Source organism: Gavia stellata, chromosome 35 (assembly GCF_030936135.1).
Source record: "Gavia stellata isolate bGavSte3 chromosome 35, bGavSte3.hap2, whole genome shotgun sequence".
Taxonomy (NCBI): domain Eukaryota; kingdom Metazoa; phylum Chordata; class Aves; order Gaviiformes; family Gaviidae; genus Gavia; species Gavia stellata.
The window spans coordinates 929,602-945,403 of record NC_082628.1 but is presented as its reverse complement, the minus strand read 5'-3'; the positions used below and the strand labels follow the sequence as shown (position 1 = coordinate 945,403).

General features: G+C 53.6%; 1 protein-coding gene across 1 annotated transcript; it reads right to left on the bottom strand.

The window, feature by feature from the left end:
- Window positions 1–86: 86 nt before the first annotated feature.
- Window positions 87–13,070, bottom strand: LOC132320377 (electroneutral sodium bicarbonate exchanger 1-like). Its single transcript, XM_059832670.1, has 22 exons — window positions 12,983–13,070; window positions 12,175–12,278; window positions 11,565–11,737; window positions 11,189–11,349; window positions 10,905–11,084; window positions 10,648–10,736; window positions 10,358–10,515; window positions 9,901–9,988; window positions 9,249–9,395; window positions 8,980–9,071; window positions 8,297–8,471; window positions 8,027–8,160; window positions 7,164–7,409; window positions 6,956–7,061; window positions 6,441–6,602; window positions 5,642–5,755; window positions 5,132–5,293; window positions 4,290–4,541; window positions 3,582–3,650; window positions 2,861–3,034; window positions 2,624–2,761; window positions 87–113 (listed from the first exon to the last, which is right to left on the bottom strand). The coding sequence occupies exons 2-22, from the start codon at window positions 12,247–12,249 to the stop codon at window positions 87–89; spliced, it is 2,922 nt and encodes a 973-aa protein (XP_059688653.1). The 5' UTR covers window positions 12,250–12,278; window positions 12,983–13,070.
- Between the last annotated feature and the right edge of the window lie 2,732 nt (window positions 13,071–15,802).

Below are 15,802 nucleotides of genomic sequence, written 5' to 3'. Positions count from 1 at the left end.
CCCACCCTCAGCACAGCCCCACAGACACTCCCCTCCTCCTTCCTCTGACCTCTCTCTTCCTTAATCCTTTCCTCACCTCCAGCACACTATACAGAGGGAGCCAGACGCACCACCTCCTCCACTGACTTCCCTGGCCAGGCGGGGACACGGTTGGAAAAATACTTTGGAATACCCGGAGCTGCTCAGCTCTTGCGGCCTAAGGCTTCAACTCCTTCAGCTGCTTCCGCCTCCCTTTTCTCGGGAACCGCTCCCGCGGCGCTGCAGGACAGCAGCTGTCCCCTCCGACAGTCACCATGCCACGCTGGCAAAAGTCAACCTACAGCTTGCAAAACCCCATCCCGTAAAAGCCGTCTGATTTTGGCCCTGCTTGGGGATGTACCCCTTTCTTCCTTACAGAGCAATTCTGTAGTTTCTTTTCCCCACCCGTTTGCAAGGAGCAACAACTTGCCCTTGGCATTTGGGGTTGGCTTCATGCACGAACAGGCTCCCGCAGAGGATGGGACAAGCCGATGGCAGGAGGGCTCGTGCACCCGTCCCAGCTGGGCACGAGGCACCAGTTGCAGACGCCGAGAGCCTGGAGCACGTGCTGAGCCCACAGCAAGATGCAGGGCTGCAAGGGGACCTTTTCTTCTGGCTTGTCCTCTCCTCCCAGGCTCCACGGCCAGCCGACTCGACCGCATGTGCCTGAGGTGACACCACAGCCCAACGACCCCCCGCCCCAAAACCTCAAGAGAGCACAAGAGCCATCTCTGCTTCACAGCTTCTTCCTGCACAGCGGCAGGGGAAGGGAGAAGGAAAAGGCATCTTGCCGCTTTCCTCCCGGCTCATCCCACCCTGGGAGAGAAGAGACTTTGCAAGGACAGGGGAGAAGAAAAAACTACAGAGTGCCAGGGAGGTAAAAGGAAGGAAAACAGCACTGAATGATAAAGCGGCAGCAGTCCCTCTACCACTACAAACCCACACCACCACACGCACGTACACACGGGAACTTCACGACACCGAACTCCCATTGACTGGCACGTACACCTCAGTTTGCTGGTCTAGAGATACTGAATGCCTGAAGCACACCAAGGAGAACTGAAAACATCGACATGGCTTTAATGGGAATCCTCCAACTGGAAAACAGCGGTATCTCCCCGTCTCTGCGTTGGCACGTCCCTGAGTCACGTTCTCACTCCTCCCCTTCAAAGCCGAGGCTCCTAAATAGCAAAACTGGGGGGAAAAAAGACAAAAAGAGGGAGAGCACCATCAGTGGAAGACCTGCCGGCTGCTGCTGGTTCAACCCTGTTCGTGGGACCACCCTGGCAGTGACAAGCTGGTTTGCATGCCACGGTCCTCGCTGCCTGTTCCCAGGGACGGGCCGTTTGCTCGGTACTGCCTGCCGAAGCACGGGAAAACTGTAGGCATGCGCCGTCGCTTGCAGAGGAGCACGGTCACGTTCACATGCAATCCTTTACCTCTTTCCTCCCCGGATTCAGACTGTTTCTGTGTTCATAGTGAGAGCCTTCCACACGCTCGTTTTCAACACTTCCTCCGAGATATTAATCTCGCAAGGATCAGTCCTGCAATAAATATTTTACAGAGCAATCCGTGACTACGGGAACTGATGCCACCAAGTGCGTTAGCATCAGCAAGAGGAACAGCGGGGCCCCGAGAATCCAAGCTCAGCATAAGCACGGGAGGTTTTGCTGGATGAGGAGTTTTGCGAGGCAAGCCTGAGAGCTGCAGAGCTACAGCTCCGTGCAAAGGCTCTTGCGGGCGTTTAGCCTTGGAGTGGGCTCCTAAGCCACTGCTGGTACAGATCATGCCTGCAACTCCTCGTTTTTACGTATGAGGATCTCCAGCTACCCTAAAGTCACTGAGGATGCGACTTTTTGGGGTCAGATGGGAGTTGTGCAGCCACTCTGCTTGGAGGCAGAGCCCTGCGATCCCCTCCTGCAGCCCTGCCCGTAGATGTGATTTTCCCACCAAGCTGACTGCTGCTTTCTATGGGACGCTCAAGAAAGATGCAAGTGGAAAAAATTGTGCCAAACACCTTCCAACTAATCTTGCCGGGGGTCCTGGCACTTGGTGGGGCTTTACCTGTCCCTGCTTTGCTTTGGGATATCCAAGTTGCTGGTCTTGCCCAGTTTCAGCAGAACTGAACCGGCAGCAGCAGCAGCTTCCATCATTTTCGGGGACTCCTGACGGAAAAAAGGGACAAATCAAGTTCTCTGTCTTGGATCCAAGTGGAAAAAACCTGAACACCCAGCAAAAACATTGCATGCTGCCCTCTCCTTCTGACTCGTGGCACCTTTAGCTATTAGCGCAGCAGGGTAAAGACCTTTCACTCTGAATTTTTTTGGGGGGGGGTTAAAAACACTGTTACGAGCCAATCTTTCCATCATCATCATCATCATCTGTTATTATAAATGACTCATTTAAAAAATTATACCTCTATTCAAGTGTTAAGCTCACTGCTCATTCAGGGAAAAAAAAGGTTAAGATGTGGGATCCAGGCTATTAGGATCTGTTTCTTTTGAGTTCTGATCTTGCCCCAACATGTAAAGACAAGCTGTGCTAGAAACAGGCAATCTCACAGCCCGAGGGAGATGTCCAGCCCCGAGCGCCCAGCAAGCGTTACCTCTTCTTCATTGGCTTCGTTTTTGGCACCGTCCAACTTCTTCTTCTTGCTCTCTGGCATAAGGTCATCCAGGAAGCTGAGCTCTCGCTTTGAGAAGCAGAAATCCATGGCTTTCCGGACAAATACAAGAGCCAAAACCTGCACGAAATAGAGGGAAGATGCGGTGAGGCCAGAGGTGGTGCTACATCTCACTCCAACGCGGCAAACATCCCTGTGCCGAGCGGCACCGCCTCTTACCATCATGGGAAAGACGATGGCGGCACGGGACACCTTGATGGCCCAGAGCAGGACGAGGCAGATCAGCTGGATCACGGTGAAGAAGTGCACCTTTCGCAAGGGGACGTGCCGCAGGTAGATGAAATCCGGCTGGTGTTTCGCCGGCATCCAAAACAGCTTCAAGCGATCGAAGAACTGCAAAGTCAAAGTGGAAAAGTTGCCACCTTGGGACTGCGGAAAGCTTCTGGCCCTCTTGAGACGTGGAGGGAGTTTTCAGGATCTCGCTCGCCATGAGAAACCGTGGATCCCACTATGCTCCTCCTGGGAGCAGCACCCATTTTCCCTTCGCTCCAGCTAGAAACCAGCTTGCCCGTGAGAGCTGCCCACCCACGTGCAATTATGCCACGTTATTCTATGATTAGCTTGTCTTGGCCCACTGAATCCCCCAGCAAGGATTTCCACCAGTGGTAGAAATTGCCTTCCCTGTGCACTCAACTCCCCCATTTTCACCTAACCAAACACTGGCCTGCCCTAACCTGTGTTTAAACAGGGAGCGCTCAACTTGCCCGGTCCTCCCAGCCCTATAGACCTCCTGTGCCTCCTCCAATCTTTTTCGTACACAAAATATTTTCATTGCTTGCTTTCCGAGAGGTTTTTTTCCCATGCCGCTGCTTTTTTCCTGCTTCTACGGAGATGAAATACCAGGCAGCGGACATGCTGCACGCTGTAAAAAAGTCCGTACCTGAATTTCTCCGAGCGACGACACGCCCATGTAGAGAAAGACGCCGTAAAGCACAGGCATTGGTATAAACTGAAAGAAAGAATGCAATCATTTATTTTTTTAAATTGCATTTTCAGTAGTACCACTCTCTTCTACAGGCACTGCCTCAAATTGCCTACAGCTTTCCAGTTTCCACAGGGTTAGAGACGTGTCGGATTTTAACCAGCAGAGCTTTTGTGCCTGCGAGTGAGCTAACGCTCTGCTTTAGGCTGACCGTTGGAGTTATCTTTCATCAGCAGAATCCTATCTTCCAGAAAGGTTGGAGGAAAACAGGCGACCATGCTACCATATGCCACGTTCTGTGACGGTAGAAAAACCTTTCTCCTTATTCTTGTAGCAACAAGCAAAAGCGACGTGCCTCCTCTTAGCCTAGCGAGGAGATTATCTTGTGGGAGGAACACGCAAGGAAGCCCATGGAGATGATTTCAGTGTGTTTAGCTACTGGAACGGCTGTGCTGAGGCATTTGGGGGAGCAAATTGCCATCGATAACGTGCTGAACGGCTGGAAAGCGTAAGCGAGGAGGCTGCTTCCCACTGTGGGTCAAGCCCCAAGGTTTGGGATCACCTCCTCCTCCGCTCCACAGCTGCTCGGGCCTGGAGAGAGGGGACTGGTTTTGGGTAACCTCCAAAAAGCTCGTGGCTGTTGGGTGTTTTGCATTTTCCTCTTACCTTTAACACAGAAGTGAAGAAGACAGAGCAGCCCATGAGCACAAAGATCATGGAGCCAGTGACTCTCTGCTCTCGTATCCCCAGAAACTTGGGTTGTTCTCCTGGAGCTGCGCACTCAGACTCGACTTTGAGGCTATTCACGTGGGTGATGGACAGGACGGTGGCAGCCACAAACCAGGGCAGCCCCATCACGGAGCACACCCCGAGCATCACGGCCACCATGAAAAGGTCCAGGTGGTACCCACATCCTTTCTGCGGGAAGCAAAACAAGGAGATGAGCGTCCCACAGCACAAGAGCAAGGACAACGTCGCAAGTCAGGCTCAAACCCCGCTAGAGCGCAAGTCAACTTCTTGAGAATTTAAAACACGCCTCGGAAACAAATAAGGAGGTATCTGCTCTTTGTGCAAGCCCCTTGCATGAAAAGGTGGCAGGAGTTCAGACAAAGTGGATTTGGTTGTGCGATAGCTACTTCTCAAAAGAAAAAAAGAGACCGGGTTTTTTCCTTCATAAAGAAATTTCCACCACTTGCAAGTAGGATGTGACTCTGAGTTATCCCTGGCAGCGCGTCAACACAATTCGATCCCCCATCCACTGCTGACATTTTAAAACAAAACCACGCTTCTCTATTGCTCCAAGATTAATTTGCTCCTCTGAAAGGCTGCTCATCTGAACTCCCTGTCGTTTGCTCCCTGTGTCATCATTAATGCAGGAGAGCATCCTGCCACGCAGCCTGACGTTTTCCCAAACCAATGCCTTCCCAAAGCATTTGGAATAGGAGCTTCTCCCCGTGCCTGCAGCCCGGAGTGGGTTGGGGATGGGCTCATCTCTTGCAGCCCCTTACCTTCAGCCTGTGCTCCTTCCTGTTCACAATAACAGCAGTGATCTGCTGGTCCATGAAGATCAAGATGGTGCAGAGCAGAGCTGGGATGAGCGCAGCCAACACCGTCCACCAAGGGTTGGGTCCTACGGGGCTGATGAACCACCCGCGGTCGTCTCTGGTAGGCTGCAACAAAGCACACACATCAGCATCATCTCCCAGCCCAGCCACCTCACTGGCTTTGCTTTTCCCCTCCATTCCCATGTCAGAGCACCTCCCAGCCCTGGCTTCACGTCACCCTGGGGTTCAGCACTGCCGGTGCCCTCTTTGCAAGCACCTACAGATACTTCTCCTGGAGGTATCTAGTTTTGGGGCTGTCTTCTCCTTTCCCGAAGGAAACAATGCGCTTGGAGGCAGAAGAGGAGATGGTCGCACCACCAGCATCTCCTCCGGACTCGGCCCTGTCCTGCCCCGGCATCACCTTGTGGCATCCCCAAGGGCTGAAACCAGCTCCCTGCCAAAACACCCCGTTACCTTGAACATATGGGGGACGTGGAGCTTCGGTGATGGGATCCCAATCATGAAGTCCATGAGCACCATGACGACGATGGTGAGGAAAACAGCAAAGTCGCTTACTGTGGACCGTACCTGGGGCAAGAAACCAGAGCTGAAGGGGGCGTCGCAAAGGGGGCCACAACATGACATGGAAAAGTGAGGGACGTCAACGCCATTAAGACCGGTTAACAAAACCCCTCCATGCTGAGGACATGCAGCCCAATCCCTTGGTTAGATACCGTTGCTGTGTTTGTGCCTGTGAGATCTGGTGCCAGGCAATACAAAATGTTTAATTAGGTGGAAAAGGGTTGTCTTAGTTGAAACCTTAAAAAAAAAAATAAAATTACAAAAGAAGGAAGCAGATGTCTGCCACGACAGCCACGCTCACAGCTAAAACGGGAATAAGGCACTGAGGCATCATTTGCTCCTCAAAAGGAAGAAATAGTGTCGTTTGCTATGGCAGCTCCTCAGCTGAATCAGCCTTCCCCTTGAGCACATAATGCACAGAAGGTGAAAAAAAGTAACTGTGGAAGACCTGATTTCCCACTGCCTGAGCAAGAGATGGCTCCAGGACAGGTCGCCAGGCAGGTGGGAAATGCTACGATCCTTTTGTGCTCATGGAAATGAGTGAGGGACGTCCACGCTGATGGAGAGCTTGGCCTTCAAGGTCAACGTTTCCCAGCTCGACCGAGTGGTGGCAAATACTGCTTAGTGCTCCAGGAAAGCCATTTTGGGAAATGAGCGTGGAGACTGCTGCTGGCCACCGTCTTCTACCTACTCTGGTTGGGAAGTATCGGCTGGTCTTAAACTTCTTCAGTAAGCTCGACAGCACAAAGGTGGAGAAGAAGAGGATGCAGCACCAGAAGAGGACGTCAGGCGTGTAGGGGCCATTGGGTCCACAGGCAGGTCCTTGAAACTCTCCATGCAAATACCGACATTCCTGGAGAAACAGAGCATCAGGACACAAAGGCAGTGCACGTGCGGCAAGGAAACCTTGCATAACGAGGGGGTTATTTCTGCTGCCGGTCAGAAATATTGTCCTGCCACCGCGTTGAGGAGGCAGACAGTTATTACCCACGATGTTGGGCACAAGGTGGACTGGACAAGGTGGACTCTCCTTCCCAGGACCAAGCGGGTTAAAACCACCCATTAGATGTAAGCAATGACTTTTCAGAGCAGCACTAGCACAGCTGGAAGCCCATCACCACCTGAAGGGCTCCGACTTGCGCACCACGCGAATGCCCCTGGACCCCGTGGCCGCGGCACGAGGAAGCAGTGGCTTGGGGCACTTACGGTCACCGTGAGGTTTTCCCAGGCGATGCCAGACACGTTGATCTTGTTGCTCTCCCAGAAACGCAGGGTTTCATTGCTGGGATGCGTCGGTGCCTCACACTTACAGCTGGGAGGAGAGAAGCCAAGACACGGGTAAGGGAGAGGCGATGCAGGTGCAGCCCTGAGCTCCTGCCAAGGGGCAGGGGCGTTTTAGGAGGAAAAAACCCACTAGTCGATGGTGAGGAAGTCGAGCTGGCTGTGCATGTGCACAGGGTAGGTCTCCCGCAGGTGACTCAGCTTCTCTAGAGCCTCGTAGATGAAGATGAGGCAGATGAGGGAGGCGAAGGCTTCTTCGGTGAAGCGGGTGATGTAGCACACCAAAGAGCTGGCGTCGGTGGCCACCAGCACGATGCAGAAGAAGGCGGTCCACAGCCCGATGCATGCCCGCAGAGAGAGATAGGAGAGCGTGTACTCCCTGGGAAACCAAAATAAAACCAAGGGTGGAAAGGCCAGCAAGAGGCTCCAAGTTGGGGCTTAATGATAAATTTAAATTGCAATAAGGGTGGTTCATCTCACATCGAAGTCATCACAGCAGAAGGACTGTCATGGAAAATACCCATTTCACATGAAAAACTCCTACTTTTTCAATGAAATCATCCAAACTCACAACATTTCAGCAGTAGACTATTTGGCTACCTGAGCAAACTGTATTTCCACTTCCAGCAACAATCAGGCTAAGAAGTGCCTTGTTTTGTACTCAGAGGGAAGCAAATCTTCCCCCATTCCCAAACCAGAGTGATTTGTCTCCTCTTCCTTGTGCAGCCCATCTTGGGCATCCACATCCTTGTGGTTTCTCCTCCTCCAGCTGCTTCGCTTTAAGCCTAAAACCCCCAAATGACCCCATCCATCCTTCAGAGAGCCAGGGCTCTCGCACCATCGCATACTAAAGCAGCAGCGTGCAGCATCTGTGACACACAAGACAACTTCAATCGAACAACTGCCGCTGAGAGAAATGAAAGACAAACATCTTTTCTCCATCCCCGCTGCCTTCTGAAGGCTCTCACAGCACCCGGCCGCAGCAACCAGCCTTACTTGCAGAATTTGTAGAGGATCTTCTCAAAGACGAGCACGGGTCCGGTGCTGCCGAGGATGGTGAGAGGTTGGCCAGCAAAGAGGGAAAACACCACGCCGGTCATGGAGGCGCCCAGCAGCGACTCCATGGCACTCTGTCCGGGGAAGAGAGGCAGCAGTGAGTACAGAAAGCATTAGGGGGAAAAAAAACCCAGAGCAAACTCACTGCAGCAAGGACTTTTGCATGAGTTTTATCCTCCCCCGTGCCACCCAACAGAGAGAGCTGCTCACTATGTGGCCATCGGTCGCCTCCCCCAGCAGTCCCCCGAAGGTGATGACAGGGGACATGCAGGCACAGTAGAGGAAGAGGAAGGACGCCAGACACTGCAGCCTCAGACCATCCCGAAAGTCGCTCCAGAACCACGGGGCTTTTCGCTTCACATCCAGGATCAAACCTCCAAAGAGCCTGGAAGAAGGACAAAATAGAGACAGTTCTCCTGCAAGACCACATGGACTTTTCTTGGCTGCAGAAGGGCAATCACAAGCATGGAGTAATTTTCAGTGCTGAAAAGAAGCCGTCTCCTTCTCCCTTTTTACACCCACTAGAAGCTGAGGCACGCCAAAATGCCCTCCAACAACAAAAATAAAAAGAAGAAAAAAGAAAAAACAAGACCTAACCTGAGAGCCCATCCCCTCTTACTGCAACACTCCCTTGCTCTGAGAAGCAGCAGAGCTCTACCTGGAGGTATTTGCACATCTGCTTCCACCCCAAATCAAGAAAACCTGTGTGCACTGATGCTGTGGCTGAGCCCAGCTGCCCACATCTCCCACCTGCCCAGCCCAGGGACCCAGCTGGGCATGTGGAGCCCCTTCACTGAACCAAAAAACCCCAAAAACCTGCTCAAAGGCAAGGTGCATGCTCAGATTTGGGAGGCAAGCAGAAAAAAAACACCCCAAACTATCAAAGCTTGCACCTTCCCGTCCGCTCCAGTTCAGGACCGCTGTGCTTCTCTGGCTCACTGTCAGAAGCACTGTCATCGAGAGCTCCTGGCATCTTCCTTTTTTCCTGTTCAAATGGAAATAAGAAAGACAGCTATTTGTAACCACTGGCTTGTTTTGCTTCTGGTCTGGCCATGTGACTGTGTCAAACAGGGACCTGGTGAATCTGGAGCCCTGAACAGCATCCCCAGCTGCCTGCCGTCCTGCCCGTCCCCCTCGCACCTCCCTCCACCGCAGCACCCACCTGCGAAGGGACGTTTTTCGGGGGCTCGATTCGGATCGATGGATCCCACTCTCCAGGCGGCAAGACCGTGACCTGATCCAGAAACTCATCGATGCCGGCCACGAGGTCAGCCCGGTTCTTGGCTTTATAGGCGACGTCATGGAAAACCTGCCCGTAGGAGACAACCTGCTCAGAGGACAACCCATCTCACATGCCCTAAGCAGTGCAATAAGCACTTGGCTAAACGCAAGATAATTCCCCCCAAATTTCCTGCTGGCAATGGCAGGAAGTATTCCCCCAAAAGGAAAAATCTGTCCATCGTGTTCCTTGTAATCCTCTCCTCCACGAGGCCCCCCATCCCCCATGGCACACCGCAGCCTGTTGCTTAAAGACGACAAGTTTTACTGGCCCTGGCAATGCCACCACTGGGGACAGCGTGCTGGGGACCCCGGGGAGAAGGACGAGGTGCAGGATGCACCCCGGGTGGGATTTCAGCCTCCAGGATGTGGGGGGATGCAAACGTGCGTGTTTGCTTTGGGGTGCGAACGAAGGGTGGGCTATTTGGAGAGCTGCCGGCAGCGGGGACAGCAAACGCTCTTCCTCACTACTACAGAGACAGGGAGAGGTGAAGAAAGCCAAAAATGACCCAGAGATATCCCTTCTCACGTCGCACCTCATCCGTCATGATAGTAGCCATGGACCTGCCGATCTCATGGTACTGATGGGCTTTTCCTTCTGGTCCAAGCAAAACAAACAGGAACCTGGGCGAGACAAACAAAAGGAGAGAGACGAACGTGTCATGGCTCAAAGAGCACCCAAGGAAATCCCTGGCAGCTCCCAGCCCAGAGCACGGCTCGAGAGGGGACACGGAGGCTCACCGACTCCGGTGATGAATTGGAAATTCATCAAAACCCATCGCAAATTTCATTTTGGGGCCAACTCTCATTCACGTTGGCCAATGGGTTTAAAAGCTACAGCAGGGAAGGGGGAAATGAAGGCAAGGAGACGTGGCTGGCAGAAACGTGCTGGCTCCCGCTGGCCTTGTTCCCTTGGGATGCCAAACTGATGCATGCCATCTGATGCTTTGTTGGGGGGGTTTGAAATAAAAACTTTGTGCTTCTCGTTCAGACCTTGTTGGGATGGGAACTTCCGTCATGCCCGAGAGGAGGACAGCCGGGGTCAGGCGGACAAATGCCACGATGGGCTGGCGAAGGAAATCCAGCTCTCCTACGAGCACGTTGGACGCTTCAGCCCCGCTGGGAATTTTCTTCATGAAGTGCAGCTCCGCCTGGGCACAACAAGCCATTTTCAGGCAATTACCCCAAAAGCAAAGCCCACAGCACCCTGCAGCTCCCTCTGCAGCCAAGGTTGCAACAGCAAATTCGGCCCTGAAGGCCTAAGAAAGCTATGAGTGTCTCACCTTGCTTAAATCCGTTGTGCTGGTCTCATGGTTCACCCCATTTTTAGCTTCCACAGTGGTGGGAGAAGGATGAGGGGTAAGTGTTTGAGCTGGTAGAAAAAAGAAAGACACTCAGAAAGACGGACAAGGAGCAATTGGGATGCTTCTCCTTTGCTAGGACAAACCTAATGGGGCCAAAGCCCTGCAGAAACCCTCATCTGCTGCCAAAGCCCTACAGAAACCTTCACCGGGTGCCAAAGCCCTGCAGGAACCCTCACCTGGCTTGTCGAGGAGGTGCAGGTCCGACCCCTTCTTGCTCACATCAGCAAACGAGCGGAGAAGGTTGTTTCTTTTCTTCTCGTTCTGATGGTGGTGCTTCTTCAAAAGAACTTCTCCAATTTTTGCCCGCGTGCGCTCGTCAAACTCCGTGAGCTGTTCTTGCTGGCCCAGGATCAGATCTGAGCATGGCACAGGAAAATGAGGCAGGGTTTGATCTGGGAAGGAAGGGCACAGCGGCGAGCCAAGCTCGACCGTTCCCGGAGGGACGCGGCACCCACAGTACCTGCGATCTCTTCGATGCTGTTGGCACTAATGTCCAGCAGCACCGTGCCATTGATGATGCAGCTCCTCAGCTCAAAGAGGCTGTGCAAGGACAGCGTGGCCACATAGGGCTTGCTCCAGCGCTCGCCGCCGTCTTCCACATCCTCCTCAAACTTCAGCCACCTGTGGACATCAGGTGTGGTCAGCCCCATTGCAAGGAAACAGCCCCAGCTCTCCAACCCCTTTAACAGAGCTACAGGTAGCAAGGGGAGACGGCTCCTCGCATCAGCACCTGCAGCTGCAAAAGCTTCGCGTCCTGAGGAGTGGAAAACAGAGCCCGCGGGCTCTGCCGGCGCACAGGAACTCCTCTCCCACTGCAGCCAGCAGCAGGGATTTACCTTGCCGTTTCCTTCCACTCGGCATCTTCGCCCTCTTTCACGCAGATCTCATCCAGCTCGGTGAACAAGGCGTGAGGGACATGCTGCTCGTCCTCCTTGGTCCTGAGGATGAACTGCACCCGCTGGGACGGGGTGCCTGGGGGCAGAACACAGAGACCCGTCCCGTTACCACGCTCGAATATGGCCCATCACGCTCACATGCAAAGCGGGCATCAGATCGGCACCAGTTCAGCCACAAATATTGGGCCGGCCCCTCTCCCCTGGCTCTGTTGGGGCTTGCACAGAGCCACGGAGAAGGAGAAGCATCTATTCCACCCCTGCACAAGGATGGGCAGCTTTCCTTACCCACATTTCCATTTTTAAAGCAGGCATCCCGCTAAGGAAGATGAGCCTAAATCCATTATACATTTAACTACCTCAAAAAAAAAAAGATGAAAGTTTTGAAAAAGATGGTCTTGTTAAATAATGCCACTTTCCCTCGGAAGAACAGCAAGTCACTCAAACTAGCCACATGGACCTGCTTGCAGAAGACCCCAGCGCCCATGTAGCCCCAAGGAGTTTAGTGAACGGGGTGGCGGGACTTACAGTGGTAGCCCCGCTCCGTCGGGGCACAGTCCTCCTCCTGTTCCCGATGCTTCTGCTTGTGGGGTCGGTGATGCCGGTGGCATTGCCCCACCAGCGGCATCTGCACGCCGGCGTACAGGGTCCGGTGGCCTGCAAAAAAGCAGCATTTGCATCACTCGCGATATTGGGGAGATGGATGACGCAGACACCACGGTTAAATCAGTGCAGCCGTCCCAGGAGGAAACACCAATTTTGTTTTCACTGGATCCCTGAATGTCACAGACCTCTCCTTTTTTCCAAGCCTGTTTTACTCGAACTTTGCAACAACAGAGCAACAACAAGTGATGGCTCCCCCAAAAGTGCCCTGAAAGCATCCAACCTCTTCTCAAATTCCAGCTTGGGCTGGCCAACACTCAGCCTTGCTCATTAAGCAGTGACAGAAGGGAATTCTTTTTAAAATCTTTGTATGGCACAAGGCGACAAGAGAAGATCCAATCAGTCCCATGATAAGGAACTCCAGAAGAAAAGAAGAAAAGCACAGCCTCGCGCCTGCAGCTGTCCAATTATTCTCCAGACCTCTCCAAGCCAGGAGCAGCCTCTGCGAGTAAACAAGCCGTGAATTATCCAGCCCCATGGCTAAAGCTCACACCGTGACCTCCGCAGGGGCTTTTTCCCTCTGTTGAAAAGCCGTAATATTAAAACACGTGAAAATAACTGTGCTGCTTTATTAAGAAGCATGGCACGTTTTGCTGCACATGATGTCACACCGAGTGAGGGACATTGTAGGGACTTTGTGCAACGGGAAAAGGTGCCGGGCTGGTGGCCCCTCTACCAGCATCTCAGCAGAGACTCACCTTCCAACTCCTCCTTCTCATAGTGAATCTTGGCACCGTTGCTCCTTCTCCCCTGGTCAATCAGTGCCTCCTCGTCATGCCTCTGTTTAGCAATGAGAAGAAGGTAAAAGTTGGGGCTGGGTGTCTAGAGCTCCCTTGCGTCCTGCCGGCAAGTCTCCTTCTCTCTTAGACACCGTTTTGCCTCCGTGCTGCGACCAGGGATGCTAAACCTGCCCCTGGCAGCCCTCCCCAGTGCAAAGCATCTCCCCCTGCCCATCCTTCTGCCCTCCAGGGAAATGCCAATGGGATTTCGGGGAGAGTTTTCCCCCTGTTTGGGGGATGCTCAGCCCTTCGGCTGTGCTACCTGTAACTCTTTCAGAAGTGTCATTTTGTAAGCCCCGTTCTGGTTCATCCTCACGTCGGTCACCGGTTTGGGGGGATAATTGAACCTCCAGATCAATCAGGGGGCCAGAGTCCCCCGGGACACCTGGACAGCTCTCACCGAGAGGAGCTCAGTGGCACCCAGTGTGCACCAACTCCAGAGACACAACAAGTGACCGTTCATGGCATCACAATCGGTGATGCGTATCCAGGCAGTTATTTAAAGCCACGCACCCCAGGACTCTTCCCGCTTGGAAAACTTAGTGGATGGGGAGAAACCAGCTCTGTTTTGGGCAAAAACTAGCCGGAATAGAGAAAAGGGGTGTAAATGCCACATCCTGCTGGGCCAAAAGGCATAAGCAGCGTTTGGGTGTATTTAAAAGCACAAGCTGCCAAAATAGGAGTGAGGTGCAAAGCCTTGGGGAAAATACGCCTTACGGGGCAAAATACACATTAGGAGGAAACATAGGAGGAAACAGGACAAGTGAGCACCTCCGGCTCTGCGGCAAGATGCTCTCAGCGTCCCATGGCCCTTCTGTTGCAGCATCCTCGAAATCGCGGCAAGCCTTGCGCGGAGATGCCACCGAAGGAAAGGGCCCCGCTCAGAACTCACTCGGTCCCGGTTAGGCCACTCAAATGGACTCGGAGCGCTTATTTTGTTGAGGAAATTGCTGGAGGAGTTAAGGGTTTCGTAGAGCTGTGGGGTTGCGGACCTGTGGCCTTGGGATGGGATGGAGCAGGAAGGGGAGAAGCCTCCGGAAAGCAGTTTATCCCATCCCAGCATGGGCACCAGCACTTGCAAATGCTTTGCCTTCCCTCTCTGTCCTTCTCCGCTGCTGAGAGGTGCCTACAAAACATCACATTGTCAAAACTGGGCTGGGCAAGGGGATGCCGAGCTTTGCATCGCTCACTTTGGAGTTTTGGAGCAGCCAGAGTTGTTCCGCTTAGCACTATTTCCTAAGCACAAAGCTCTGGCTGGTTGCTTCGAAGCTGCTTTTGTTGGGAGGCTGAAAGCAGTAATTGCTTGTAAAACTGAAATCGGAAATCACTGGAGCAAAGGAGGAAGGTCCAGCTTTTCGGGGAACGGTTCTCTTTGCAGAAGGTGAGTGCCTTTTCCTCCCTTCTGTACTACCAACCTCTGAAGAAATTAAACCAGAGTAATGAGTGCTTGCTGACAGGCACCCAGCAGTCTGGTTTTCGGCAAATAAAGGGTGACGATTGGGCAGCCTCACTATTACAATGTGCCTCATTCTTCTGTATTTGTCCAGACGAGCTCCCTTCTGGCTCTCTACCAGCCCACGCAGGGACATTGCCATGTCCCCCCCAGGATTTCTCGGCTGTCTCAGCCCAGAGACGGGCTGCACGGGGACGTGGCGGGGCAGAGTCAGGAGGGGGCCATGCTTCGGGCACGGTGCTGACCCCACTCCACGCTGGCGGCTGCGTGGCAGGAAAAGCCTTTGGGGACCTTCTGCCGTGAACCTCAACATCAGCTCTCCATCCTGGAGCTGGAGGAGGTTGAGCGAAACCTCGGGGCAGCACCACGCTCCCTCCCAGGAGCAGCAAGCAGGGACCAGGGCGGAGGCACGAACCCACCGCAGCCGAGCAAGACGTCGGGCAAATGATATGGGACGGGATAGTGCATATACCTGATGTCAGGAACAAGCCTGGCCGGGCTTGGCAGACCCCCTGAAACCCAAAATTATTTCTATGGATTTATTACGGCTTTTCTGGAGGATGCTCCACACAGTGAAGTACTTTGCAGGACACAGCCCCTGCCCTGGCCACCTCCTGCAGGGAGGCTGCCAGATGCCACCACGTGCATTAAACCACCTTTTCTCCCCCCATCCTTCCCTCCTGAGCAGATGGCAGTCGTACGAATCCCAAAGCACCCAAAGCTTCGCCTCCAACACCAAGCGGCACTCGGAAGGCACCTTCACCACTCTTAGGGATTTACCCACGCCGGCCACCCTAACAGGGGCCGACCCTGGGATCCCGCTGAGAAGGCAGAGTCCCAGGGAAGGTTTCCCATCCCTCTTTGAGGAGTTCTCGGGTGACAGCTCGAGCTGGCTGCCTCCGGAGAGGGACCCCTACCCCCACTCATGCCCCCCAATTATACCTGTACCACCCAGCACCCCATCCCCAGGTCCAACCCCGAGGCCGAGCCCTTAATTCTCCCAGAGGGACATCACCTTCCCTTGGCTTCCAGCTCCGGCCTGGGGCTCTTCCCCAGCCTCTCCCTCCACTTACTCCAAACCCCACCCTCAGCACAGCCCCACAGACACTCCCCTCCTCCTTCCTCTGACCTCTCTCTTCCTTAATCCTTTCCTCACCTCCAGCACACTATACAGAGGGAGCCAGACGCACCACCTCCTCCACTGACTTCCCTGGCCAGGCGGGGACACGGTTGGAAAAATACTTTGGAATACCCGGAGCTGCTCAGCTCTTGCGGCCTAAGGCTTC

Bases quoted from the DNA above. Each gene is read 5' to 3' on its own strand.
- LOC132320377 (XM_059832670.1), bottom strand. From the start codon at position 12,249: ATGCCGCTGGTGGGGCAATGCCACCGGCATCACCGACCCCACAAGCAG. The intron at 9,989-10,357 runs GTCTGAACGAGA...TGTCTCGCCCAG, and splicing joins GAAGTTCCCATCCCAACAAG to GTTCCTGTTTGTTTTGCTTG. The intron at 7,062-7,163 runs GTGGGTTTTTTC...CTCTCCTCCCAG, and splicing joins GACTTCCTCACCATCGACTA to CTGTAAGTGTGAGGCACCGA.